Genomic DNA, 27,372 nt, shown 5'->3' on the forward strand with positions numbered 1-27,372 from the left:
TTGGTTTAAATTGCATACAATTTATGGTTGTCTATAATAGCATTTTTAATTTTTTTTGGTGCTGAGTTTCACCAAATTGATTTGTGATAATTTGCAGGGTTTAAAGCTAAGGATTTTTTCTACTGGCCCGATCGAGCTAGCGGTTCAGATTTTTACTTGCCTTGCCAATATTTTCACCAGCCCCACCAAAAAAAAAAGAGTAAAAGTTAATAACTATTTCTTAGCTGCATTTTAAATGTTTTTTCAAAAATATGTTTGAATCTAGAATTTAAGTTTTTTTTAAATGTTAATGAATGTATAATGAGCAAATCGTGATGCTGTACCCGCTTAAATTTAATGTTGCCGTCACTACGCTGTACTGGTTTTACCAGGTTAAAAGCACAAACTGTTTCTTGATTCTAAGACTTAAGATTCTAAGGCAGCACAGATCGGGCCAGTAACAATCTTGTCTAATGTCCCGAGCACCTCACACGCTGGCCCCGGGCCATCGGGCTGTCCTTATTGTTGAGCCCTGATTCAGATTACTTTCATTTTTTCATTTTGTGTTTATTGTATATTGTTGCTAGTTTTCATATTCAAGCTGTGAAAGAACATGTTTAAGGGTTAAATACAACAACTTTTATGATGCTAAAGCAATATTGTTTCTGAATATTTTATTCAGCTGGTTTATTACCTTGTGATTTTTTTATTTTATTTTTGTGCTGCTGGTCTGACTTTAATAAGTTAGTGTAAAACAATTACTTTTTGTTTACGCGTGTCTTGTGTTTTGGTTGTGAGAATGCAAATTAATTAAATCTGTGAAATTGATTAACATTTTCATTTTCATATTTTCCATGCAGCACTGAAGTGATGTTATAAGGGCAATAGTGGGTGCATTAAAAATGTTCTTTGGAAAAGTTACATTTAACAATAACGCATTACATTTTGATGTAAGTAAGTGATAAAGTAATTAAGTTACTTTTTAAAGGGTCACGAAACACCAAAACACATTTTTTAAGCTGTTGACAGTCGTATATGTGTCCCACACTGCTAAATCACTATTAGGACACATCTCACTAAAAAGTGAAAATTGATTGTTTTTGCATTATTTCGAGCAAATTTGTACTTCCGGCTTGAAATGATTTTTGAAGCTGCGTCACGGCTATGAGATCTTAGGTTGTATTACAGCGTGTAGACTGGACGTCTGTACCTGGGTGTCCCGTATTACGTCTCTGAGTGTGTTGCATTCATTCATGAGTAAGGCTTGGTTCAAACCAATCAGCGCGCTCCATTATGTATGAGCTGCAACTTCATTAATATGCATGCTATGTTTTTTTAGACTGTACCTGAAACAGTATTCAGATGCCAGAGAGACAACACACGTCGTGTTGCCAAAAGTTGTGGGAAAATAATAAGAATTGTTTGGAGATAAGGGGCGCCAGTGTTGCTTTCATAGTGTGAAGGTTTTGTTTCATTTTCTCTCTATGAGAGCACTGCTGTACTCACGTGTGGATCGCGACACGCGGCAGAAATGCGTTTGTTTAGAACATTTTTTACTCAAGAGCATTTCTCATCAATGGCGAGTTCCGGATTTGCTACTCGTCTCCTTTAAAAAAGACGCAGCTCAAGTATGAGCTAATTTTTCCTGTCTACAGATTCGGTAAGTGTTTGCAATCAGTGCCCTTTCTTTGTTCATTCAGATGGCAAAGTTATAGTTCGTATGGTTAGCAGTACTCTTTCAGTGTTTCCATACTCTTTTAAGACAGACCTTAGTCAAAATGATTTCTAAGTTACTTAGTTTACAGTACGTTAATATCCCTACAATATTGAAAGATCCGCTGTAAATGCTGCTCTCTTGTGTAAACACATGAACACTGTAAGGAAACTTTTGCCGACCGTCGTGTTGAATTTTCGCCGCATTTTGTGACAGGATAGTCTACACAAACACGGCTTTCTGACCTACAGAGTGCATCTGAGTTACAGAGAAATGCAGAGGCTTTTTTCTCTTATACGACGTGCGGTATTAACTATTTCACTGTCATTAAACACACTGTCTTTCTCTCTTGCGTCTGTGTGTTTGTTTTTCTTCGGTCAACAGCGCGTCCCCAAATGGCAACTTCCATTTTTATTCAAACCCTGCCCATTTTTCCCTCCCCCGACACTCCCACCCAAACAAAGCTAGACAGACCCACTTTCCTGACTTTTTCCAAACTAGAGGTGTGAAAACATCCTGCTGAAACGGGGGGTTTCATGGCCCTTTAATGGAGTAACTGTAACTACTTTTACTATTTTTTAGTAACTAGCACAACACTGTGCAAATCAATCGCAGCTTTTGCTAAATTACAAATGCGATTTTTATTTTGTTTTTTAAATGCTGATTTATCATTGAGCCCTAGTTTAGATGCAAATTAAAAAAATTGCCTTTATAAAATAATCCAAGCATAAACAAATTTTTTTTTTCTTCTGGCAATTAAAACCATTTACCACTAACATGAAAACATAGTTTTGTGAAATCATTTGAGAGACTAAGTCATGAAGAGCAAAATAAAATAAAGCAAAAAGATATGCATGGTATTGTCAGAAATGTATTTGTCACCGCATTCCTAGCTTTCTGCCATTTTCCTGTTTCTCAGCCCTGTTACGGGTCGTCATATGATTAAGTCTTGGGCCAGAAGGGAAAATAGATCCTCAATTGAATAGAGAGAGACAAATTGCTTTCAGCCACTGCTCGTGCCTTAAAAGAACAGCATGCCAGACATGCTTAGTTCAGTTAGAGTTTATTCATTTAGGATGAATAATCACCGACTCATATAATGGCAGAGAAAAACATTGTAGGAAAAGCATACACTGCAAAAATATTTTCACAGAATTTTGGCTACAGTAAACAGTTTAAAGTGGTGCGGGCAAAGCACAATGTTTCTTAAGTGATCTTAGCTTACCCCTCCAGTTGTTAAAATGTTTTCCAGTAACATTTAGGATTGATTTCTGTTATTTATGTAGAATAATAATTGTATATTAATAATAATCTAAATTGTATTTATTTAGAATAAATGTAAATAAATTGTTGTATTTATTGAATAACAAATCTAACAATTTAAGGGGTGGGGTGGGGGGACCACCACTGCCCTCCCCGATCGTCGTTAACAGCAGGCACATGCCTTCAATAGGCAGCAATGGCAATTTAATATTTACATCAATAGTAGAAGCTGCATTTATAATATTGTGGCTCAAAAAGGGACATGGATAAATAATATTAGGGTCTGTATAGTGAGTGTGTGTGTGTCTATATAGTAATGCCTTTTGTTCAGTTTGTTCATTTGTTTGTTTTATTAATTAACTAATTAATCTTCATTAATTTCAGACTTGGCATATACTGTATGCTGTACAATAAAAGTATGTGAAAAATAACTGAAAAGTTATTTATATGTATAAAAAATGTTTTTAAACTAAATATTGATTTTTATTTGGTTTGCACTAAATTGTAATTTCAAGAGTAATTAATTAATTGAATTAAAACCACATAATTTCATTTACCAGAAACAAAAATATATAAAAATAAAATTGTGTGCCACCCCAAGATTTGGTATGGCTTCTTCTGGCCACCCCTAATAAATTTTCTGGGGGTGCCACTGGTTATACTTGCTATTGTCAGCCAGACTTGTCTCAGTCCCACAGGTGTTGCTTGTAGTCATGCTTGTCCTTTGGATGCACTTCTTGTACATGGTGGCTTGCTGAACTTGCTGAACACTCCATCCTGACTTGATTTTAGCCCTGTTCGCGTGGCTTTTTTTTCTCATGGGGATATCTGTAAAAGAAAAACCTGCAGCTGATGATTTCTTTACAGTGGAGTTTGCAATCCTCTGATCCCAGATTTTTTCAGGAAGTAAAGTTACATTGGAGTACACATTTCAATTGTCATTATAGCCCAATTACAGATATTAAACAAAGTGTTGGTGTAGGTATAAACTAAGCACCTGTCTACTAAGTCATTTTTGCGCAGCTGAAAAACATTCAGCTGTGACTGCTTCTCCAGCTGTTGGAGCATTTAAAAAACAGGTCCCTCGGCCCCTTGCTTAAAACGCACACTCAGCACCTTGCTACACTGCTGCTGTTTAAAACGTGTTGCTTCTATCAGTGGACCTGCACCCCAATGCACACTTTTTTTTAGACTTGTAGAAATTTAGACCTAAATATTCCATTGAAGATTCTTACCTTAAGTAGCAGTTATTTTGCTGCATCTGTGAATTGGTGTAATTCTTCATTGAAAAGCAGATTTGTGTGTCTTTTTTAAATGTCTGAATCATTAATGTTTAGTAAGTTCTATTTTATGCAAAGCAACATGCAGAAATGTGTTTTTAGTCACCAGAATGAGTTTTGCATAAGTCTTTTGGCGTGATGAAAATGCTTAATCCCTTACATGAAATTAAGGATTTTAGTCACTCAGTCTAATTACTTTCAGTAATCAAAAATGTGTTGACTATTATTAGAACTATTACTAGAATTCCTATCAATTTTATTACTTATTTTATGAAGTCTACTCCACCTGACAAAAGTCTTGTCACCGATCCAAGTTTTAGGAACAACAAATATTAACTTCTAGTTGATCATTTGGTATCAGAAGTGGCTTCAATGAAAGACAATAACCTCTAGATTACACTTATTTTACCAAAATAAAATATTATCATCCCTTGATTTTTATTATTTAATACTTCAGTAAGGTCTGACTTTGCTTTGATTAAAGTCTTGGCAGAAATAATGTTCAGTATAGAATATAAAGTCATGGTGCAGTGGAAAAATAATTAATACTGCATGAATCTCATGAGCTTGGATGACTGCATCCATACATCTCTGCCATGTCTTCAATAACATATTAATAAAGTCATCTGAAATGGCAAAGAAAACATTCTTGCAGGACTCCCAGAGTTGATCAAGATTCTTTGAATTCATCTTCAATGCCTCGTCCTTACCCCAGACATGCTTAATAATATTCCATTTTTGACTGGGTGACTGGGCTAGCCAATCCTGGAGCACCTTGATCTTCTTTGCTTTCAGGTTCTTTGATGTCAAGGCTGAAGTATGAGCAGGAGCGCTATCCTGCTGAGGAGTTTGCCCTCTCCTGTGGTTTGTAATGTACAGGGCAGCACAAATGTCTTAATCTGCTAGTCAATTGAAAAATAGTATATCCATTTTTAATAAGCAGATAATAATTTACTTTGCGTGACTGAAATATTTAAAGGGATACAATATTGGGTTTCTGAAATGCCACTGTGTTGCAATGTTTGTGTTGTTAATGGAAGTGTTAAGGCAGACAGGCGTTAAGCATGCGTTTTATGCCAAAGTCCCTTTAATGCAAGTCATTTCACTTGGCGGCAATCTTTGAAATGCTTTTTGGGCAGTATGTAAATGTAATGTGTTTGCCAGTTTTGCGATTACATTGCATATTTTGAATCCCCAATAAAACTGCTTCATAAGTTTTATTTCTAAACATTCAAATCAAACAAAATCGGCATATTTTCAGGTTGCCCGAGCAATGCACACGTGCACTCAAAAGGAACGAGATCACGACACCAACCTCATTTATGGTCATTTTAGACATTATCATGGATAATGGATGATAATTGTCTGATCGCATTGCTACAGATTTTAGGCTTTTTGTGGAAATATTTCCTATGTCTGTGAAGCAAGTATTTGCTGAGATTCCAGTGTGTTTGGTGACCACATAAACTGTCGTAAAGAAGCAATGTTTGGTCTAAGCTTCTCCCTCCAGAGAATTGGCCCTAGCAATTGATGATTGGCTCTTGTACTTGTCAACAGGGCTTCAATCGCCATATTGACCATTACACTTTTCCTATAGACCATTCATGCGAAACTACAGACCATTTCAATGCGGCAATGTCATTGCCCATAAATATTTCCTGCTCTCAAACCATTTTATAACTATAGCAAGAGGCAATTCAATCATGACTTAACATTAAAACAGCTATCATAACATTATTTATTAATATGTGGTCCTTTTTTGATTCTTGGAATCTAAATTCATTCATTAATGTTCTTTTCGGTTTAGTCCCTTTAATAATCTTGTGTCACCACAGTGGAGTGAACCACCAACTTATCCAGCGTATAATTTACACAACTGATGCCCTTCCAGCTGCAACCCATCACTGGGAAACATCCATACACTCATTAGCCCCTTTCACACAGTGATACCGGTAAATATCCGGAAAATTTCCGGAACGACTTTACCGGTAAATTCAAAAAAGCGCTGTTCACACAGGCGAGGACGTTAAGGAATTTTTCCGGAAAAGAGCATTCACACATCCACACACCAAATACCGGAAAATTCTGACATCATTAACCAGAAATGACCTCTAAACGGCTGCGCTTGTGTTTGTAAACATTTGGCTACATTACAAACTCTTCGGATGGATCAGTATTGAGTACAACTCCAATGAAAACATAAAGAAACACTTTCGCATGTCGAGATGTTCATGATATGTGTGCTATGGGCGCTCACGGGCACACGCAAAGCTTGAAGGTAAACAAACAACGGATTATGATAAACATTTTATCGATAATTATTTACACAGTTAGCATTAAGAAGGAACATAGAAACGTTATCTGACTAACATCTAGCAGCTAAAGGTGTCTGGAAAAATATTCAAAGGCTTTTATTCTCATAAACCGCGCGCACGTGAATGCGTCTGACTGTTCTGATTGGCTAAAGCAGGTGTCTCACGTCAGCACGTTCTAGACGTGGACGCGCTCTTTCCGGCTATCTTCCTTCTGCATTCACACAGCGCAGCATTCCGGCAAATTGCCGGTAATGTTACAACTTCTCTTTCCGGAAAATAGCCAGAACGAATTTACCGGTATTTTCAAAAAGGGCCTGTTCACACAAACAACCTTTCCGGAAAATTGCCGGTAATTTTCCGGAAAGGTCTGTATGTGTGAAAGGGGCTATAGACACACATACACTACGGTCAATTTTTAAGCTTACCCAATTCACCTGTACCGCATGTCTTTGGACTTGAGGGAGAAACTGGAGCATTCAGAGGAAACTCACAGGAAGAACATACAAACTCCACAAAAAAATGCCGACTAACCCAGCCGAGGCTCGAACCAGCGACCTTCTTGCTTTGAGGCGACTGCACTACCTACTGCGCCATCACGTCGCCTCTGTCAGAAAATATAGAAATTAGAACGGTAAAACAGAAATATGTTTGAACCATTAGCCCCTTTCACACATACAGACCTTTCCGGAAAATTACCGGCAATTTTCCGGAAAGGTTGTATGTGTGAACAGGTCCTTTTTGAAAATACCGGTAAATTCGTTCTGGCTATTTTCCGGAAAGAGAAGTTGTAACATTACCTGCAATTTGCCGGAATGCTGCGCTGTGTGAATGCAGATGGAAGATTCCCGTAATAAGCGCGTGCACGTCTAGAACGTGCTGACGTGAGACGTCTGCTTAATCTAATCACAACAGTCAGACGCATTTACGTCCGCGCGGTTTGTGAGAATAAAAGCCTTTGAATATTTTTCCAGACACATTTAGCTGCTAGAAGATAGTCAAGTCACGTTTATATGTTCTTCTTAATGCCAACTGTGTAAATAATCATCGATGAGATGCTTATGATAAGCTGTTGTTTGTTTACGTTCGTGTGCCTGTGAAACAGCCTGTGAGCGCCAGCACACGCACATATTATGAACATCTCGACATGCGAAAGTGATCCTGAGAAAGTTGTTCACAATATTGATCATCCACAGAGTTTGTAATTTAGTCAAATGTTTGCACATACAAGCGCAGCCGTTTAAAGCTCATTTGTGGTGAATGATGTCAGAATTTACCGGTATTTTGGAATGGATGTGTGAATGCTCTTTTCCGGAAAATTTCCGTAACGTCCTCGCCTGTGTGAACAGCGCTTTTTTGAATATACTGGTAAAGTCGTTCCGGAAATTTTCCGGATATTTACCGGTATCACTGTGTGAAAGGGGCTATAGTTGTTGTTTATGTTCCTTAAAATGATCTATATGAATGACATGTCGTGTATTCTAGTCTTTGTTTTGTGCTCACTGTTTGGCACTTAGCATTTTTTAAAAAACTTTGACAGTTGGAGAAGCGCTCACAGTTGATTGATTTTAGAAAACACTTTTGCATCACAAAAAAAAAAGCTTCTATGGAAGTGCACTCTAAGTGCTCAATAATTATCATAAAGCTCTGATCTTTGTAGCCAGTGTATGTGTTGAGCACATGAACACTATGGCAAATGATGAATGTTTTTCAAATCTATTCAGTCAATGAAAAATCTACTCAGTGATGAAGTTGGTACTTTTTGACAAGTCTAACCTACATATTCTCATGTTTTATGTTCATAAGCACTGTGATAGTAAATAGGGATGGGGCAGTTTCAAGGTTTGCCGCAGTTTGGAAAAGTCAGGGTTTTAAAACCGCTGAAACTTTGTTGCACAGTTTCTACGGTTTATGCAAGGTTTTTTTTATGTGTTTAAGTTGTGTAAAGAAATCTGTGTTTTTGAAACTAATGAAGATGGCAGGTGTCATTTACTTATTTTAATGATCTAGTCTGACATGTTTACTGTCCAAAATATACATGTTTCCTTAAAAAAATATATTGTGTTCAATGGGGAAAAAACTTGTTGACATTTAAAAATAACCTATTTTAGAGTAGTAATCCCAACACTACTGAAAAAAAAACCCCAGCTTAAACCAGCTTAAACCAGCCTAGGCTAAGAGTTGACCCGCTATAACCAGCTTGACCAGCCTAGCCAGACTGGGAGCCTAGCCAAAACAAGCTATGTCCAGCTTAAACCCGGCTGGTAACGCTGGTTTTAGCTGGATTTAGCTGGTCATTTTCCAGCCTGACCAGCTAAGACCAGGTTGGAAATGGCTGGAAACAAACCTAGAAATGGCCAAAACCCCTCTAAAACCAGGCTGGTCAACCAGCTAAAACCAGCCAACCAGCCTAGGCTGGTTTAAGCTGGAATTTTCAGCAGGGAACACTATTAAACAGTAATATTTTGTATCCAAGGTTATCATATCGTCAGAAACCTATTCCCACCCATGGCTAATAGTAAATGCCTTATTTGACATTTGGAATCATATTCTCCAGTGAAAGTTTCAAATGGGGAGAAAGTTTGACTTTCTAGACAAATAATGTGTTGTTTGTTACCCATTTAAGTCACTTGAAGCTGTTGGTAAGGCATTTGCATGTTTAGTGTGTGACTGTCTGAGCTAATGCTGCTCCTAGTCAATCTGTTTTGAGTCGAAAGCCCTGCCCCTGTGTTCTAAAACAAAACTACCACATCCATTCTGCATGACTGAGTGCCGTTCCTGATTTGTATCCGGTTGAGATCATGATCTCACATGAGATTCTCTTGACAGGTTTGCCTGATTCTACTTTCACCGGCCTGGAATAATTGACTTTCAGTTTGCTCTAAAGGCATGATCCAAAATAGATGATGTGTGGGCGTGAAATACTTAATTATTCATTTATTCATTGTTCGTCATCCTGTAGATTTAGTAGCTTTACACATTATAAATGTGTCCTCTCCAGCTGTGATGCACAATATTCCTGGTGTGTTGACAAAATGATGCTTTCATAATTCATAAGGTGTTTTTTTTTTTTTTTAGTTCTGTGCTGATAAATGCTCTGATTATGGTGAGGAGATTTTTATTAGATAATTAAGGCTCAGTAATTTGACAAGTTATTTCAGTGTTTTATTTATTTTAGTCGCAATAATTTAAAGTATTTAGCTCTTTTTTTGTGCGTGTTTTAATGAGGTATTTAATCATTCTTTCAAATAAAATCCTGATTCTTTTAGAAAGCAACTATATTCATTAATGGATTGTTTAATGAGCGACTCAAAACGGACTTATGCAGGCTTTTCTGCCATGTGCAAATGTTTTGCATCTTTATTTGTTTGAATTTTTCTTTTGTTAATTTTAAATCTTATAAATGATAACAAGTGTTGGGCCCAAATGAACAAGTAAAACCACAAAGTGTCCGAACAACATTAGTGATGCCATGATTAACCGATTTCACTATTAACCGCGCTTTAATTCGTCATGGTTAGTCAGTGTTGGCCAAGCTACTTCAAAAATGTAGTAAGCTAAGTGATTAGCTATACTCCACTTAAAATGTAACTTAACTACACTAAAAGCTACCCTCTGGGAAATGTAGCATGTTAAGCTAAAAGCTACTTGGCCAAGTAACTTTGCTGCATCTAATCTATTTTTGCAGTTTTCTTTTAAATTTTTTTAAAAAAACTGAAGCAACTAAATCCAAGTCAATCGTATCTTAGGCCCCGTTTACACTGCCAGTTAAATGTGACCCAATTCCCATTTTTTGCTCATGTGTGACAGATCGGATCTGTTCTATGACCGTGTAAACACAAAAAAACGCATGCATTCAAATATTCAGAGATCAGTCCTTCATATGTGGACATAAATCAGATATAGATCGGATATGTGACAATGCGACTGTCATGTAAACAGGCAGATCGGATTTATTGAGGCATTTTGTTCTGTTCATCATTAAACTTGCAACTATGTGGTGCTTCTCTGCAGTTAATGACTGAAGGAAGAGCGTGTGTGGAGATGCCGACACGTTAAACAACATTAGAGAAAACACAGAGGAGAAGTGGTCAGTTGCCACAATTTGCTCCCACCAGACCTGAGTTCTCTCTCGTACCCACACTTTCCTCTGAATGGTGGAGGAAATCATAAAGCATATAAACCATAAGCGCAACTTTATTCTCTCCAACACCAGTGCGCACACAGACAAAAGCTACATCTTCAACTACACACACACACACACACATTTGATTCATTTTATTTGGAATGACTAATACTATTAAAACAACACAGCATCCAAATACACACACACACACACACACACACACACACACACACATCAGGGCCATACCATTGCATAAACTGCGTAGGGGTAAATTTAGACTGAACCATTCACTGCTTATACTACACTTCGCATATTTCGCAGAGTTAAAAACGACAATTTCTTCTATCGTGGCTAGTCCCAAATAGCAGGTAGTTATCGGCCCGAGCTCAGCTGCCCTTTCGGCGCCTCTGGACTCAGCATCGCCGAGTGTTATCCGGGCTGAATATGGCCCGCAGCTCGCTCGTGCACATGCGTTTGTGATAATTCCGGTTAACCACATCTGGCCCGAGTTTGTGTGTAGAGTGCGGGCCGCTTCTGGCAAGGATTCGGTTTGTTTATCTAATGACAACCGATTAAATTCCTTTTTTATCTAGTAATTTGTTAGCTCCACTTTTAATGACAATTTGAGAAAATATCCATAGTACGACAGCAACAAAATAATCAGAATATTTTGTGTAGATGGTTGCAATTTTTAGACGCAACAAATTTTTGTACTAAACATACAAGTTATAAAATATAACAGCAAAAAACAAAAAAATCCAATAAAACCAGGCGTTGCACTTTTAAAATACTATAGTAATTTATAGTAAAGGGAAATATTTATAAATGGGCATTATATTGTATATTTACAATGTTTCATTAATGAATTACACTACATAATATAGTATCATTAGTAACTATTGTGAATTCGGTTGAAGTCAGAATTATTAGACCCCTTTTTTTTCTTTTTTACTTTTTAAATATTTCTCAAATTATGTTTAACAGATCAAGGAAATTTTTACAGTATGTCTGATAATATTTTTTCTTCTAGAGAATCTTATTTGTTTTATTTCAACTAGAATAAAAACAGTTTTTACTTTTTAGGCACCATTTTAAGGTCAAAATTATTAGCCCCTTTAAGCAAAATTATTTTTTAATAGTCTACAGAACAAACCATCGTTATACAATAATTTGCCTAATTACCCTAACCTGCCTAGTTAGCCTAATTAGCCTAGTTAAGCCATTAAATGTCACTTTAAGCTGTATAGAAGTGGCTTGAAAAATATTTAGCAAAATATTATTTACTGTCATCATGGCAAAGATAAAATAAATCAGTTAAAAGAAATAAGTTAATAAAACTTATGTTTAGAAATGTTTAGAAATGTGTTAAAAAAAATCTCTCCATTAAACAGAAATTGGGTAAAAAATAAAATAAACATGGGTTCTAATTATTCAGGGGGGCTAATATTTCTGACCTTAACTGTATATATGTATATCAGTTTGTTGAAAAAAAAAAAGGAGGCAAATCAAGAAGAAATCATTCTTGCCATCATATTGGCTTTATCAGAAACCGCCTGCTACTCAGTAGGTACTGCATTTGAATTTAATTGTACTACTCTGTATGAAAGTACGTTCAATACAATATGAATGTGAGAAGTATGAATAGAATTCTGACATAATACATCTGCCAGTTTGCGGTTTCGGATGCAGTCATGGTTTTACTTTCATTGACCAGACATTGACCTCACAATTCTGTGAATGATGTAGTTGTCTTGCTTTTAGCTCTGCGAAATATGCAAAGATTGCCCACCTTTAAAATGATTTTAAGGCAGAGGGAAAGGGCTGTCATTGCAGCTTGCGCCTATGGTCTATATATGGAGTCCTCCCCCATTCAGAGAAATTTATGGGTACGAGAGAGATCTCAGGTCTGGTGGGGGCAAATTGTGGCGACTGACCACTTCCCTCCATGTTTCCTCTGTTGTTGTTGTTGTTGTTTACCGCGTTGGCATCTCCACACATGCTCTTTCTTCTACGTTATTAAACCACAGAGAAGTACCACAGTTTAGTGACGTAGGCTCAATAAATCCGATTTGCCCGTTTACACTGTCACATATCTGATTTATAGCTGATTTATTTTCACATTTAAAGAAAGCCTGAAATGGATCTTTGAATATCTGAATGTGCATGCATTTTTGTCATGTTTACACAGTAGAACAGATCCGATCTGTGTCGCATATGATCAAAAAATTTGAATTGGGTCACATTTAATTGGCAGTGTAAACGGGGCCTAATTGATCCATGATCGGTAAATGTAGTTTGTGTGGATGCTACTGCGCTATTTGACTGTAAAAATAGCTTTGCTACTGAAAAGCTATTTGATTTAGAAAGTACCGCCTTTCTACTAGAGGTGTGAACCTTTACTGGTCTCACGGTTCGGTTTGGTTCCGATTATCATGCCATCGATTTAGTTCAATTCGATATCTCGTTACATCGCGGTGCACGATGCTTTCCATACACAGTGTTATATTTTGGGGGGAGGCTATAACAAGCTGTCTGTGTAGACACATAGCACCACACTGTCTCTCATTCACAAAGATACACAAACATAGACAGCACCAAACAAACACACACACAGTTAAGCCCTCTCAATATGCGTTTAGCCAAGAGAGATCAAGCTGAGCGGAGCAAAAAAGAAAAAAAAAAAAAAATTCTAACGGTCCCTAACTGAGAGCTCTCCTGGCTAAATGCATATTGCGAGGGCTTAAAGGGAGCAGTGGTCGTAATATCGAGCGAAAAAGACAGCTGTGAAACATAACCAGCTTTGTCTTTTTGTAGGAAACACACTTTAGATCTTTTTAGGGTAAGACATTTTTGAGTTATTGCTGCTATTACTAAATGTGTCTGGAATATCGAAAACAAAACCAACTAAACCGCGCTCATTTCTGGCGCCCACCTGGATGTACAGCGCCCCTAGCATTTGCCTATACTGCCTATGCCACAGGCCGCCCCTGAGTTGGCTCCTGAGTGTTGTAAATATCGGCGCCCGCCTCCCTCGCGACAGAGCGCATAGGAGATAAATGACGTCAGTACATAATAACCGGTTATCATTATTACTGAACCAATACCTAATTGTCTGTGTCTGCATCGCGATGCACCGAAAAAACTATTCATTTTGACACCTCTACATTCTACTGAGAAATGTAGTAAAGCTAGTTTTGTCGCTACTTGTAAGAACGCTACTGCCGAACACTCATAACTCATGCAAGGGTGTTCCTTTTTTTCATAGCTTGATTTATGGGGCATTATAACTGCATTCTAATTGGCTTCACACAGTATTGTTTACTCAAGTAATGAATGCTTCTTAATATGGCATAAGTGCAATATAATGTTGCATAACAATGTTTGGCTTCATGCTAAAAAAGATTTGGTTAAGTGTAATTTAATTCTCAAATGTTTTTGAATCAAGTGAATAACAACACATTGAATAAAAGTAAAAGCGTAATATGATGAAATGATATTGCAGTTTTAACTTGTTTGGATTAAACCGGCCAGCAGTGAAAATTTATGAGCGCAGTATTCTGGAAATCATCACAGCTCTTGACAAACCTGCTCTGCAAGTTCACACAGGCTCTCGGATTTCATGTGCACTTGCTGGGTTTCGCACTTATTAACCAATTCCTCAAAGTCTCAGCTGCTTGTATTAGTATTTGTCACTCTCGAAACATGTTCCAGGGAACCTCAAGACTACTTGTGTAGTATACTAAAATAAACCAAAGGCCCATAACCTGCTTCACACATCACCATTGAATCAATGCTTCCTAGCACATACCTGTCAAAAGTTTAGGATGTTTCTTACATTTCTTTCCAGGAGTGACCTCATCATGCGGTCATCAGAGAGATAATGAATTTGCAGCCCAGTGCAAATGTCTTGTAAACATCAGCAGATGTTCTGCACATGAGACTACGGGTGAACTTTTAGGCAGCGTTGCTTATTCCATGATAGTAATTATAAGATAAAAGGTGAAGTAGGTGATTGTCTTCAGAAACCTTTTTTGTTGTGCTGGTTTAAAATCTCTTCACATTCCAATAGTAATGAATAAATTAAATGATCTAAATGTATTTATATGTATATTTTAGGGATGTAACGGTATCAGAATTTCACGGTACGATAATACCTTGGTATGAATGTCACGGTACGGTATTTATTGAATCATTTACAGGAAAAAACAAAACTTATGAAAATACTCCAAAAAAGTGCCAAAAGTGTCAATGACATACAAATTAGCCATCTATCTGTAAGCTTTGAAACAGGAACTTCAATTTTAATAACAAAAAAATATTAAACCATGTAAAAAAAAATAAAGTTTCAATTTAGTATTGTTGAAAACTCATCACATTTAACATTTAATCACTCACTCACTTAGATAGAGATGGGTTCAAAGGAAAATTATCATATAAATATAATCTGGTAAAAGCTGGTATCTCTGGGTATTTACAATGTCCCCTGCAACAGAAAAAAACCCTCTCATTTGGGACTGAGGTTTCTGGGACAAGAGAGATATGACTTGGCCCAGGTTGACAGCAGTGGGTAACGTTGTGCATTGTCTTTCCCCCACTTGAGAGGACAAACCATGAGTGAGATAGAGATCTCATGTCTGCATCAATCTGAACAGTGTGCTGTGTTTCTGCAATCCCCATGACTGATTATTAGTCGTATTCCCCAACTTGCAGGCACGTGCACACACAGGGCTCAACCTGTGCAGTGCACATGCCCTTTTTAGTCTTGGATAGAAAGTTCCCTTCCAAAGTGATCAAAAGTGCCCCCGCGACGCGACATACCCTCCGTCCCGCTTTACAGTACGACCACACAGCTGATCAGAACGCGCGCGCGACCACACAGCTGATCAGAACGCGCGCGCGACCACACAGCTGATCAGAACGCGCGCGGCGACAACACCCGCTTTAGGGTTTTCCAGCTCTTTTTCATCCTTGCTTCTAGCAGCACACTCCATTTCCGCATTACTGGATCTGTAGCGACAGACCGCAAGGGATTATGGCCAAGCCTGGGCTGATGGGAGTTGTAGTTTTCGCTACCTCCCATTCGCTTCATTCGCCTGAGCAAATTTTCTCAGAAGATCTATAGTTTTACCGAGTCATGCGACTACGGTAATATCGAAAAAAATTAATATTGCGGTATGACGGTATTTACAATACCGTTACATCCCTAGTATATTTATATTCTGGGTAAGGCATACAACTAAAAAAAAGTTTATTCAATTAAAAATTGTCTGTCAGCAAATGTAGATTAGTACAACTGCGCACCTCTGTTCACGCAGATCCACCATGCGCACCTCAGTCACGTGGACATGAGTGACAGCAGTGAAAAAAAACAAATGCTGAATCAGAACTTTTTAAACTCCCAAATCAATATTGGAGTTACTTTTGCACGCTGGAGGAAAGATGACAGCATGGCTGAAGTATTTCTTTTAGACAGGTAATGTTATGTTTCTAAAGTAAGACCTATTACAGCATCGATAATGTATATTTTTATTTAGTTTAACAACAAAACATGAGTAAATAGCGCTATTCCGCCTAGCCTGCTTTACTTAGGTGAAGTTGGTTTTATATTCACGTTGGTTCATTTTTGAACGATGAAAACCTGTGACGCGCTCCCTATATTGTTTGCCATGGTACTTTGAATGTTCGTTCTGAAATAGCATGTACTAGGGGTGTAACGATACACTCAGCTCACGATACAATGTGTATCGAGATATAATGTTCATCATTCGATATGTATCACGATATTTGGAATAAAAAATTTTAATTAAACTGAAATATATATTATATTAAAAAAAATAATTACCAAGTAAACTATTTTTTATGTTTTTCTTTTGTTTCAACTTGTTAAACTGAACCTTCTTTAAGAAAATAAATTAAACAGGACTGTCTCTGGAAAATAAAACAACTAAAAAACTTCTTATAAAACATTATTTAAATGATTCAATTCAATTAAATTTAACAGTAAGAGCTTAAGGCTTTGCTTGGTCACTTGCGTTTTTTGTGTGTGCAAAAAAAAAAAAACAATATATATAAAAAAATAATCTACATTTCCAGGTAATCAGCAGTTCAATAAAATAATCCTGAACTGATGTGTATCTGTCTGAGAGGTTTTTATGGATGGTTGTCTTCATGTTGGGCATGATGAGTGACAGGGTGGCCGTCTTTTCATTACACAGGACAGTCGTGGCTCTTTTCAGCAGTTTAGGCAGGTTTACTATTTCTTCGGCGTCGCTGATGTCGGCGCTATCAAGTGTATCATGTTGATGTGCATTTTTATGTACCTCTGTACTCAAAAGGGTTAATGCACTTCGTAATCATAACTCTAAAATGCGATATGATTATTTAAATAATGTGCACGCTTTCGGTTTCATTTCCACTGCTGTTCATACTTCCCACGAGGCTCCTGAACGATCACTCTGTTCCACAAACTGAATGTTGTTTACTACTTTATTACCTGTTAGTCACAACCTACAGCGCGCGCGCGCACACACGCGTCTATTATAGTCCGCCCTCTGTAGTAACAGCTCACGGTCAGCTCACGTCATGTGTGATTTTGCAGCCGCCAATACATCATTATATGAAGACAGAATGATATTTTAGGGTGAATTGTACCTTATAAATACAGTATGTGACTCTTTCAACACCATTAGGAGGTATCCATGTCGCTCTGCAAAGTATGTAAATCACTGTGAAGACTTTAAAACTTAGGCTATGTTTGACCCAGTATGCGTGTCAAAAAGCGGACGAGTCTAAAGCAATGACTGTACAACCGAAATGTTGCCAGACGTCTGATTTTTAGAGGATGGGCCATCCTCTATTTCAGCTCCACTCATCTTGGTCTGCTAACATTACTGCTGCTGAAATCTGAACTCACGTGCGACAGCAGGTGGAACGTAGCTCACGTGCAAACAGCTCAACTAATAAGAGAAAACGGACGTCATATCGTAATAAAATCGTCATAACGCCACGATGAATATTGTGACATTTTTACATCGCAATAAATTGTAGTACGATAAATCGTTACACCCCTATTCCTGCATGCCGCTGACCAATTACTAATATTACTGTAGTCGCTTTAGGACAAAGCCACAGAGTATGAGACCAGCGATCTATGCATGCATGAAATATTGCACATTATGACAAATTTTGTTTGCTAACTACATGAATGAAAATGTGCTAGATATAATACAGTTTTTTTATTCAGAATTGTAGTATTATAAAGTACTATAAAGTTTTCTAACTGGTGAATGACATTATCTTGTCATCTTTAACATGTGCGTTCGTGATTTTTAGGAGGCGTGGCTTTACGGCACGGGAGGGATTGTATTTGAAATGAATTATGCTAACTTTTTATTCTTAGCATTTTAGGCAGATCACCATTAATGTTTACTGTTGTAAAATGTCACGATTTCCTCCTCTTAATGGTCTTTTTGAGAATTTCAGATTTCATTGTTAAGGTCTCATATAGTTGAGTCTATTCAAGTAAAAAAAAAAAAAAAAAAGTATACATTTTCTCAAAAAATTAATGCCAGAAACGTTCAATGTCTTTTAAACCCCTCCTTTAAGACAGCTTTCTCTGCTTTGATTGGTCAGGTGGCCCAGTTTTTTTGGGGTTGGTTTGTGGTTTTGGAAGCCAAATTCTCATTTCCACATCATTTTGGCTTCAGAGGCTTCCTCATCATGATATAAACAGTCAATCTGATGGTAGTTTTCATTTCAAGCCTTTTGAAGTGGGTCTTTTCAACATCTTGACAACATGAACTAAACTCTTTCAGGCTTCAGCAACAACTATTGTTGAGTAGGGCAAGGCAAACAAAATCCATTTTGAACATTCTTTTTAAAAATGTTTTATTACAAATTCCTAAATGTTAGTCAATCTTTATTTATTCTATATTCTGTATTCCAGTGGGGTTTGCTATTTGCTTTGACCAGAGATATGGGATTTGTAATGCCCTATACAGATAACCCTATTTGTTCATAAACCCAATATGAAGCCAATTAATAACTGGTGAAACTAAATAAACATTTATTATGTATGATTATGTATTTTGCGTATTTTGCTGTTGTTCTGCATGAACCTTTACAAAAAGAAATGATTATAAATCTTAAACATTTATTAGGTGAACAACAGAGGAAACACTTAAATGAAAAAGGGTTTTGAATAATTCGTCACCTTGGAATTATGAGGTTCTGAATGATTTTGAGATAATTAGCTTTAATGTTTTTGCATTCCATAGCAAACAATGTGTGTAACATTTTTTTTTAGATAAAAAGTCTTAATAATGTAAACCACTTATAAAAAAAACATCTAAGATGACGAAATGTAAAATATTGTCAATGCAATTCCATGTATTTTATGTACACTACATACAGTTCATGCAGTGAGTTCTTTTTCGTATAGTATGGGATATAATGTTAAAAATAAATATGTGTGTCTCTGTTTTGTTTTGCTTGTCTGTTTCATTGTATAAAAAAAGTCTGAAGGTGTTTAATTACGTGCTTGGTTATCTGCACAATACTACTGGAAATGTAAACAGCACATGATATTACGCCAACCATGGACAATCAAATACAATGGATATTCCTAAATATACATATAAGGGAAATCAGATGGGTTATTATTAGTTACTATGGAGTTCTTGTGTTGATTCTACTTGCATTCTGAAGTGTTATTGTATGTAACACAACATAGGGTCTGAAAGAAAAAAAAGTCATTGGTCAAGTGCAGGATTCACATCTGAGTGGCTTGTCTTAGAGGAAGAAAATACAGTATGCATTATACGGGAAACATATGGGAAGACATGAGTGTGTCATAACTAAATTGACTTTTTTTACTTATTTTATCTTCATCTTATTGTAACCATAAACTATTTGTACTTATTTCATGCATCTAAATTATGGATCTGGTTTTAATGGGCCTATCAATGTAAAACAAGGAGTTTGCTTATTTGTAGAGTTGTCATTAACGTTTATTATAGCGTATATTTTTTTCAATCTAATAAAGAATAAAGTCAAATCACATCGAGAGCTTGTAAACCAGAATCGAATTAGGTCACAAATTGCAGAATTCTTTTGTTTGTGAAGGAAGTCATGCTACAGTTACCTAGGATTTATTTCAGATTTCAAAAAGAACCAACTATTCTGAAGACAATAGCGGTTTCAAAAGTTGTGCGTTTAATTTGTGGCGAATTATATTATTGCATTACAAGATTTGACATAAAAAAATAAAACATTAAAGCAAAGGACTTACATTCCATGTTCTTAAGAGAATATCAGATATTTTATCTGTGTTTTGAGGTAGTCGCCTGATGCTTGGAAATGTAATTGTGAGGCAATTCTAGGAGGTAAATAAAAAAAAAAAAAAAAAAAAAAAAATATATATATATATATATATATATATATATATATATATATATATATATATATATATATTATTATTTTTTTAAATACATTTAAGATGATGTGTAAATGAAAGGGAGTATCTGAAAAAGTTTAGTGATGACTCTTGAAGTAATGTTTTATCTTTTAGTAATGGTCTATGCTTTATAAAACAGGGTCCGATTTTTGTGAAACACCAGTTGTGGCAATTCGGATACCAGATTTTGTTTATAGAGTTGAAGACTCACACCTCAGCTGGAGGAGGTTTGGCAGTAAAGGGTAGGGCGTGAATATTGGGTAGGTGTGAGGCTATAAATACTCCATAAACAGAGCAGTGCATGCCGGAAACAGAATGCCCACACTAAAAGTGTAAGGCATGAAGAACCAGAGGAAGCTCAAAGCATTCAAAAATTAAACAACTTCAACCTGTTTAAATAATGTAAAAATACAACAACATTTTGACAAACAAAGTTTGTTTCCCCTGCCCAGTAAACAATTTTGTGTTTAATAGACGTCTAATAGACATCTAAACATAAACAGCTTGGCTAAAACAAGGCTAAACTTGTGCTGTAATTGAAAATCTAATGACATCTAAGGGCCTACTCACACTATTCTATCCGAAATGTGCCCAGGCCTGTTTCCTGGATCATTTGAGAAGTGTGAGTGCTCTGAATCAGGCTCAGGCACGGTTCACTTAGCCGGCCCTGGTCCAGTTAAAAGAGGTGTGCTTGAGGGCGGTTCACTTGGGCTTTGGCGCGGTAAGCTTGTGTGTGAGTGCAAAATGTGCTGAAACTGAAAGTGAGACGTGACTTTTAATGGACTGTTTGATATGGGTATGTTAATCATTCTTACTGTTCAATGAAGCAAACTGTCATAGTTTATTAAAGATGCAAACCCCTCACTGCACCTTTAGCAAACCTGGGGAGATGGAAGGGGGACAAACCTGCTTTGGCCCGGTTCAAGGAAACTGTGCATAGTGTGAGTACTCCCCAAGAATAGGCCAAAACTAGACTAGTCGTCAAATAGACAGACTTTGTATGTGCAGTCATGCATTTCTGTTTATTTGATGACTAGTCTAGTTTTGGCCTATTCTTTCTTAGATGTCTATTAGATTTTCACTGGCAAATTTAGCTTCATTTTAGCCAAGACGACTATGTTTGGACATCTATTAGACATCTTTTAAAAACAAAAAAGCTTGCTGGGCACCCACCATAATGGCATATTTAAGGATTAATATGTCAACCAAATAAATCTGAAAGCTGATTCCTAATATAGGGGGAAATATAGCCCTGTGTGTGTGTGTGTGTGTGTGTGTGTGTGTGTGTGTGTGTGTGTGTGTTAGCCTTAAGTATGCTTCACAAGGAAGTTAACTTCAAATGAAGTGTAAAATATAACCCACACCCTCCTGACACCAGATCAGTTAAGACTCGGGCTGTAGGGGGTGTTTCTCTCTACGAAGATGAAAACGTCAAGAATTATGGTGTCACAGTTCTTTTGGTTCATTATTGTGCTGATAAATGTTTATACATCTTTATATTAGTAAATATATGCACTATTATTATTATTTTCATTTTAATTGTCTGTCAAACTAGAGAAAAAAGGCAGTCGATTTTCAGAATATTTATTATCACCGATAATTGTTTAAATCAAGAGCCATTTAGTCGACCAATCATTATCCTCTGTATTTCTGTTCACTACAAAACAAATGACGTTCATACTGTACTGTAAGCATTCTCACCCAAAGGAAATTCTATATCTATATTACAATAAATGAAAGACTGCAAGACAAGTATAATATACTAATTGTGTATTTTGGTATTGTGCCTATTATTATAGAATATAAAATGGCCAATGTTAGGCCTGTCACAATAATCAATATATCAGCTTATCGCAGAACACATAGACACAAACACCATCATTTTTGGTGATGCAATAAATATTGCCTATCCAAAAAATCCATTCTAGCAACATTTTAGCTGATTTCGCAGCATCTCTCTCTCTGTTGGAAGTGTCTCTGTCAATATGGTTATGAAACACTATAGTATATACTATAAATTACTATAGTATATTTTCATGTGGGTGCATAACAACTGAAAATAGATCTGGGACCAGATATTGTAGCCTGTGTTACTTATTACCTTGCACTTATTTTTGTTAACTTTTAGTATTATTTATATTGGAGTATGAATTGACTATAATTAACTTAAAGATTCTTAAGAATTAAATATTAGTAGTTCTTTGGCAGAGTGTACTTGCATTGTGATGATATTATAATATCATTTTGGCATTATATAATGTGTGAGTGGCATAAAATGGACTTAAAATGACAATAATAGAGTTTACCGTAATATATCGTACAACAAAAATAGCTATTGTGACAGACCTAGCCAACGTGTAATTATGAATGTCCATTGTTTGCAGGAGGCTTTTAGTTGCGTTTTAGGCCATTTAGTTATTAGCCCATTTCTTTGGTTTATCATGTCTCACTTTGTTCATTTCAGTGAGCTAAATGCATCAGCTGAGTAGATATGTCCATTCTTTTCAGACATTTAGAGATCTATATGAATAATGATGTCCAGAATGGATATAGCACAAGCCAGTGCTTCCCACACATAGACTTTACCTGGGCTGGCCGCCCAAGTATATTTAATGACACATTTTTTTTTTTTTTAATACTATTATTAACATCTGTTACACCTGGCTTAGGGATGTAACATAGTGAGGGAGATGACATGGCGAAATATAATCAAAAATAATATTTATTTAACACAATAGAAAATAATATAATCAAAACATCAGTATCAGTATGTTCAATCAGTGTGAAAAGTAGGTGAATGGTTGCGGTAAGTCTTGTCAGTGATAGTGTATGGATGCGAAACAAAGCATAATGCCCAAATTGGAGTGCAGCTCTGGCCAACTGCAACAATAAACAGCGGCCCGACCAACTTTCTAACGGGGCATAAATAAAGGCACTGACCAGCATCAGGTGCGACGAAGGCAAGCCCCCAATCTAGAACAAATCAAACACACAGAAACAAAAAACAATGCAGTCTTAACAACATTCTTTACATTGTTTTGTATCCACCCAATAACCAAACATTGGTGATCGATTAAGTACTGTAAAATCTTCTCTCGTTTACCCGTTTCTTTTGTGCGCACGAGACCTTTCAAATCTCCCAAAGTCTCATGTGCTCGTCAGACCCACAGAGGCGCGCCTTTTTGAGACTTAAATTTGTTCTGCCCGGGTTATAAATCTCGAAAAATGTCCAGGATTCAACTTTTGTTTTCTATAGCTTGTATGCACTTTTGCAACACTTTTTTACTTAAGCCTACTTTCGCTCGGCTTCGCAACTGACTACGTGCACACAGTTAGAGCGAGAAAAACGTTAAATAGTTTTTTTATTTTTTTTTATTTAAATGATTTAAAAAAAACTTTACTATATATTTGTGGAGGACAAAATAAGTGTTCGAAACTGGCTGCAACATGTATGTACACCTTTAGTAATAGTTAATCGATGCATTTGCCTTATTTAAATAATCTAAAGGTTTTAAATTTTGTAATTATGATTTTTGGAGATATTGTCTGTTTTTATGATTGTGATTTAATGATGTTAATATATTACATAGGCTATTCTATATACAAATGCTTTGGCATTAAATTATGTATTGTTTGTCTCATATAGTTAACTTTACGTGATTTGGTGTGTTTCAATTCGGCTACCGCCACAAGTATATTTCAAACCTGTGGGAAGCACTGCACAACCTAACACAAAATAACAAACCATTGATTTGATAGTCTTTAAAACAACACCATTTGCTTTTGCTTTTTGAGTGGTGGTACTTCTCTGATGACACCAGTTTGATGGCTTTAGCCACAGTATTCTTAACCATTCCTCTCTTAGCATAAGCTTTTTCTGAGGGAATGATGCACAAAAAGAAAGCCCCACCCATTACTCAATATTCAATATTCAATTTTAGTTCAACTTTTTTTTATTATTTATTTCTTTTTTGTTTAATTACCCTTTTTTCTTTTAATTTTACACTTGTGTGTATTGTTCCCTAGGATGTGGTGGATCAGGATGATTCTTCAGGAGTCCCCTTCCATGTGGAAGATGAGCCATTTTCCTGGCCGGGGCCTAAGATTCTTCGTCTGCGCCGCACTTCTCAAGGCTTCGGATTTACTCTGCGTCACTTCATTGTATACCCACCAGAGTCTGCGATGCACTCCAATTTTAAGGTTGCCTGTCAATCAATTCAATATTCAGTTGTTCTGTATTTTTTGTAAGTGTTGTGTATATGACCATTTTTTGTTTTTCTATTTGTTTTAGGATGAAGACCATAGTCACAGAGGTAAGATATATTTTTAAGTGACTATCATTTATTTAACGCTGCTCTGCATTTTGTGTCTCCAATGACCAGTCCCCCTCCAATGCATGCAATGCATAAGGAAATCTGAAACTGGATGAAATGCCTTTCCAGAATTCTTTTTAGAACCAAAGGGAACATTCAATGGTCATGTCAAGGAAAATATCTAAGATTGATCACATGATTATGCCTTCCAATTCTCGCAAATAATTTTGGCACAGATGAGATGGGATGGGAATTTTGACTTAACATACAACTGAAAGTTGAATAAATCAGTTTGTCTTTATACTTAAGGATAGAAGCACTGGAATCTAACCATTTTGTTGTGGTAAGAATGGCAGTTTTTCTCTCATGCTTGGGTATAATCTGCTTTTTAAAATAATGTAATGAAAAGAGGTGCGATTATAGGAGAATTTTCTCTAGGGTTGGGTATCAATTTCCCCGATTTGATTTTGATTTACAAGCTTTTGATTTAATTTGATTTTGGATTTGATAAATACAGTTTTAATCCAAGTATTATTGATATTTCCAAAAGCCGAAAAGGCTAAACGTCAGTTTACAGATGTTAGAATAATTAAAAAAGAATTTAAGACCCACAAAAAGCCGAGCTGTAGCCTAATAATGTAAGCATTGTATATTCTATGTGTGAGTGACATCACAACTACGGCTGCACAATATATTATTTATCATGATTAATGGTTAATAATTATCATTATCATGATAATAGTATATGCAATATATGCAACACAGTCATGTGTGATGAGTTGCATTTATTTTATACACTGTTTTTTTAATTTTTTTTATTTGATCAGACTTATCAGATAGGCCTTATTATCGTTTGCCCTGCCTCTCTAATAGTTGTTCTGCTATTGGCTGAAACTGTCCAAAGGTGAACCCAGAGCTGAAAATAAACACTAATGGCAGGAGTTGAGATGGAAAGGAAAAGGACAACAGCCAATGTCAGAATATCTGCTCTGTGAGGTTTTTACTCATTCACAGTGTTTTGAGGATTAAATTTTTGCAACCTGACACTGTTTTTTAGTCTGAATTTGAAATTATTAGATCTAAAAAAATTACCTGTTTATTTTTAATATCAAACAAATAAATAATTTAAAAACACAGCTAATAAAAAAACAGTTTCAAGGGATGTTTTATATTATAATCACATTTCTCAACTACAGTATTGCATATTTTTCAAGTATCATGCAGCCTTATTCACCACTGTTACCTGGCTGCCAACTTTTTTTTTTAGGTGGCTCAGCAAAAGCATGCTATTTATTTGTTGGTATTTAACAAAGTCACAAAAAATAAAATAAAAACCGAAATATCTGATCATCATCTATATTGTGTTTATTAAATTACTTTTGTGTTACCAAGGCAATGGCTTGCAAATTACTTTTGAAAGCTCCATTATCAGCACCACCCTGGCAAATGAAACCATCTGTACTGACTGGACTGGATCAGCAATAAATGAAACTGTTAAATAAACAGAGCTGCACTTAATAAATCTGAAATACTTCCACGCCACTGCCCTATTGTTTATAGGTGCTGTTAAAGTCAAGGGTTCAACACCTGCTTTCGCCACATATATATAGCAGTGAAGACTAATTATTATAAAGTCCATTTTAATCAGAGATTTATAAGAAATAAATGAAAATATTGATTCACAACTTTTTGAGGGTCGATATGGATTAGACCATTGTTTATAAAAACGATTAATGCCTGAAGCTTCAACTTTCACCCCTACTTTTTGCCGTAAGGTTATGGGAGAACTGGGATGAAAGTAACGCAAGACGAAAGTAACAAAGCAAAGCAAATTTTCTCAAAGCCCTAACAACATTTGTTTTCCAGGCTAGAACAGCACATTTAGTATGCAACCCTTGATGGAGCTGCCAAATATCATGTGATTTCGGGATTATTTTTCATTATTACAAGTAGTGTTTCTCTTTTCATTAGGGATGTAATGGTTCACTAAAATCAGTTCGGTTCGATAAGACAGTGTTGTCACGGTGCCATATGTTTTTGATACAGCAAAAAAAAAAAGCCCCTCTGATTACAATTTTTAAATATATCAAGTATGATCTCGTTTTTTTAATTTTTTTATTTTACTTTGAACAGTGATGAAGCTATACCTCTGGGTTTTTTTCTTAGCAGCAAATAAAACAAATCCTCCTTTATACCTCCAAAATTAAAAAGCTCCTTATAAAAATAAATGCAATATTGTAGTAGTTAAACAAATAAAAAGAAAAGAACAGTTTAGTTTTTATATGGAACTTAATAAATTAAGTATTTTTTTTATTTTCAGAAAGATGCGTGTCCACCTCCAGACAGCACAGATATGCTTTGATTTGACTGTCCCCTTCCATTTCAGTGGATCTGAAAGAAGGAATTATTGTCTGGCTGAAATGGGATTATGTAGGAATAATGTAGCAGGGCTAAATTACATAAAAAAATTTTTCTTAAAACCCGAGTTTTCCACTACCAATTGGTCTCTTATCCACAGCTTAAAATGTACCAAATACGTCTGAAATTTATTTTGCCCTGTTCGAATTTGAAGGAAGTGCCTGTCAGAATCCCGCGAGGTGCTTGTAGTATGTGTGTTTCTAATTTTCGTCACACTATTTGACACACTGCCATGATGTCAACGTAAATGAGATAACATGTTCAAGTATTACCGCTTATGTACCTTGATACGAATACGAATACATAAATGTATACGAATACATTTTGGTACACTGTTTTCATGTGTCACACTAATGATCAATCTACAGGTTAGTTGGTGCAATATAAAATTCTTGAGTTTGAAATGACTGAGTTTTTCAAATTTAAAGTTAATCAGGTTTTAATGACAAGAGTTCCTGTGGGGATGAAAGTAACACTGTTATTTATGTCCCACTGATAAAAGACAAACCTTGT

At 36.1% G+C, this 27,372-nt stretch overlaps 2 protein-coding genes across 9 annotated transcripts in view; both read left to right on the plus strand.

The window, feature by feature from the left end:
• Nucleotides 1-27,372, plus strand: part of ro60 (Ro60, Y RNA binding protein) — a 489,528-nt gene that overhangs the window by 403,930 nt on the left and 58,226 nt on the right. The window lies entirely within an intron of this gene.
• Nucleotides 1-27,372, plus strand: part of arhgap21b (Rho GTPase activating protein 21b) — a 104,103-nt gene that overhangs the window by 23,016 nt on the left and 53,715 nt on the right. For all 8 annotated transcript variants that reach the window (XR_012390729.1, XR_012390730.1, XR_012390735.1 and 5 more), the window contains exons 3-4: nt 24,155-24,328; nt 24,420-24,441. Coding sequence is in view for 4 of the 8 variants with exons in the window: in XM_009298105.5 (XP_009296380.1) it covers nt 24,155-24,328; nt 24,420-24,441 (196 nt within the window). In the remaining 4 variants the exon portion in view is untranslated. The remainder of the gene's footprint in view (nt 1-24,154; nt 24,329-24,419; nt 24,442-27,372) is intronic.

The sequence above is a fragment of the Danio rerio genome, chromosome 2 (assembly GCF_049306965.1).
Source record: "Danio rerio strain Tuebingen ecotype United States chromosome 2, GRCz12tu, whole genome shotgun sequence".
Taxonomy (NCBI): Eukaryota; Metazoa; Chordata; class Actinopteri; order Cypriniformes; family Danionidae; genus Danio; species Danio rerio.